Source organism: Leucopleurus acutus (genome assembly GCF_964270905.1).
Source record: "Leucopleurus acutus genome assembly, chromosome: 11".
Lineage (NCBI taxonomy): Eukaryota > Metazoa > Chordata > Mammalia > Artiodactyla > Delphinidae > Leucopleurus > Leucopleurus acutus.
In genome coordinates this window covers 55,414,982-55,417,086 of record NC_139152.1, presented here as the reverse complement: position 1 = coordinate 55,417,086, position 2,105 = coordinate 55,414,982, and the positions used below count along the sequence as shown (strand labels likewise).

At 36.4% G+C, this 2,105-nt stretch overlaps 1 protein-coding gene across 1 annotated transcript; it reads right to left on the bottom strand.

The window, feature by feature from the left end:
* Nucleotides 1-909: 909 nt before the first annotated feature.
* Nucleotides 910-1,265, bottom strand: LOC309968134 (NADH dehydrogenase [ubiquinone] 1 beta subcomplex subunit 3-like; the record flags this gene model as incomplete). Its single annotated transcript, XM_082849275.1, has 1 exon — nt 910-1,265. The coding sequence occupies one exon, from the start codon at nt 1,263-1,265 to the stop codon at nt 948-950; it is 318 nt and encodes a 105-aa protein (XP_082705401.1). The 3' UTR covers nt 910-947.
* Nucleotides 1,266-2,105: the final 840 nt, after the last annotated feature.

Sequence of the window (2,105 nt, the reverse complement as noted above, 5' to 3'; positions counted from 1 at the left end):
ATCTTCTCTGTTATTATTGTAAATGAAGATTTTTGTATTATGTCTTATAACTAGTTATTATTCATATGTATGTAAAATAATTTCAGCATGTGATGCTTTTATCCTGCTACCTTTAACTTATTTTATCATTTTAGTTAACGCCTTTTCTTGACTTGAACCGGATATAATTTTTTATCATGTTAAGTCTGAGATTTGGTTCATTTATTTATTTGTTAACCAGTTCTAATACAAGACAGACATAATTTTATTCCCATATTAAAATAGAGAAACTGAGACCAGAGATAAAGACAGATTTGCCGACGGTCACAGAGAGAGCAATGGGCAAAACTGGCCTTTTAATCAAGATTCTGTGCTTTTAACCACTGCATAATATTCTCTCCTCAAGGGTGGACTCCCTGAGGGTCTCCATGTAGTTTCACTCAACTCTATGGACACAGAAGACTAAACAAGATTTTGTAACTATAAAATTCATAAAAGCTCAGCCCTGGTCTACCTTCCAGTATGCTCCCAGCATGCAACCAGTGTGATCTTTCAAAAATGAAAATAGTTTGTGCCATTTCCCTTCCTTAAATCTTTCATTGGGTGGATGTTGGTCTCAGAATAGAGGCAGAACTCTTTCACATGACCTTTGCTTTACTCTCCACACTCAGCTTCACCCCATGCTTTCTACATTGGCACTATAGCCACAGTGAAGTACCTGAAGTACTTCATTCTCCTGCATCTCATTCAGACAGCATCTTCCCTCTGAAGCCCTTCTTGATCCCTGTCCTTATATACCCCTTCCATGCCTTCTGTAGTGCCTTGTATTAACCTTTGCCACATTTTATTTTATTTTATTTTGCATGTTTTCTTATTTTTTTAAATCTTGCTAGTATTCTTTAGCAAGAACGCACAGGTGAGTAGCTACAGTGAAGAAATCTTCTATTTATTAGAAAGTTAAGAAGACATTAAAAGATACTTCCAGGTATTATCTTCAGTGATGCCTCTTTTTGCCAGGACTCCAGGTAATATTCAGCCCCTACAGCTACCACAAGTGCAGCAAATCCCCATTTGAATCCTTTTAATAATACACCAACAAAGGAAACATTATTTGCAAAGCCACCTGTGTATCTCCAAGCTTCACTGCGGCCCCATGGATCCCTTAGCCCTTGTGCAGCCAGCTTCTCCTGGACAGTTTCTAATGGTGTCCCTTCTATCTTCTGTTGTTTATAATCTGGAAGTTCCATTTTACTATGACCATGTTCATGCCCATGTCCATGGGCCATGTTGTTGTTACTTGCTTTCTTCAGTTGATTCTTTTAAAATGCAGTATTATTGTGGTTAATACATATGGATCACATGAACTTTTTCTGACAGCAGTCTGACCTCTCAGGACACTCAAGATTCAACCCTCCAGCCAGAGCTGCCACATTGCATTTTAATCACTTATTTACTGACTGTCTTAAAAACTCTTGAGGGCACAGACTATGTCATTTAATAGATTCCAGACTGTACCATCCCTCAGATGGTGAGCACTTAATATATGTGTGTTGAGTGAGTGAAAGAATGAATAAATATTGTTTTCTTACTTTAAAAAAATTTAGAATATTTATGTATACTTTAGAATATTTTCTACTTTCCTGAATAGGCAATGATTTGCATATATCCTCAGGACTGTCAGCATCATGAGCTGTAGGCTGTCATGAACTCTTCAGGCTTTAAAGAGAAACCTCAAATCAGTTATCTGAGGGTTTTTTAAAAAAGAAAATAATAACTGACATTTTTTTCTTACCACTTTCTTCTCTATATGGGAATGATTTGCAGTTGTCATTAGGATGAATAATTCCCAGCCTTTTATAAAATGCAAACCTGAAAATGTTCTTTGAAAATCTGACTGCGATTTCTAAAAGGCATCATTTTCTGTCAAAAGCCTCGTCCCACTCTAGCAATCAATATTTTACAAGTATCAGATGTATTCTGTTAGACACTCTCCTAAGCATATTACATACAGATTGTTTATGAAGCAGATTCAATTTCACCATTTTACGAATGAAGAAACTGCGGCATACAGAAGTTATGTAACTTGCCCAAGGTACCTTAGACACAGCTAGTAATAAAAGGAACTT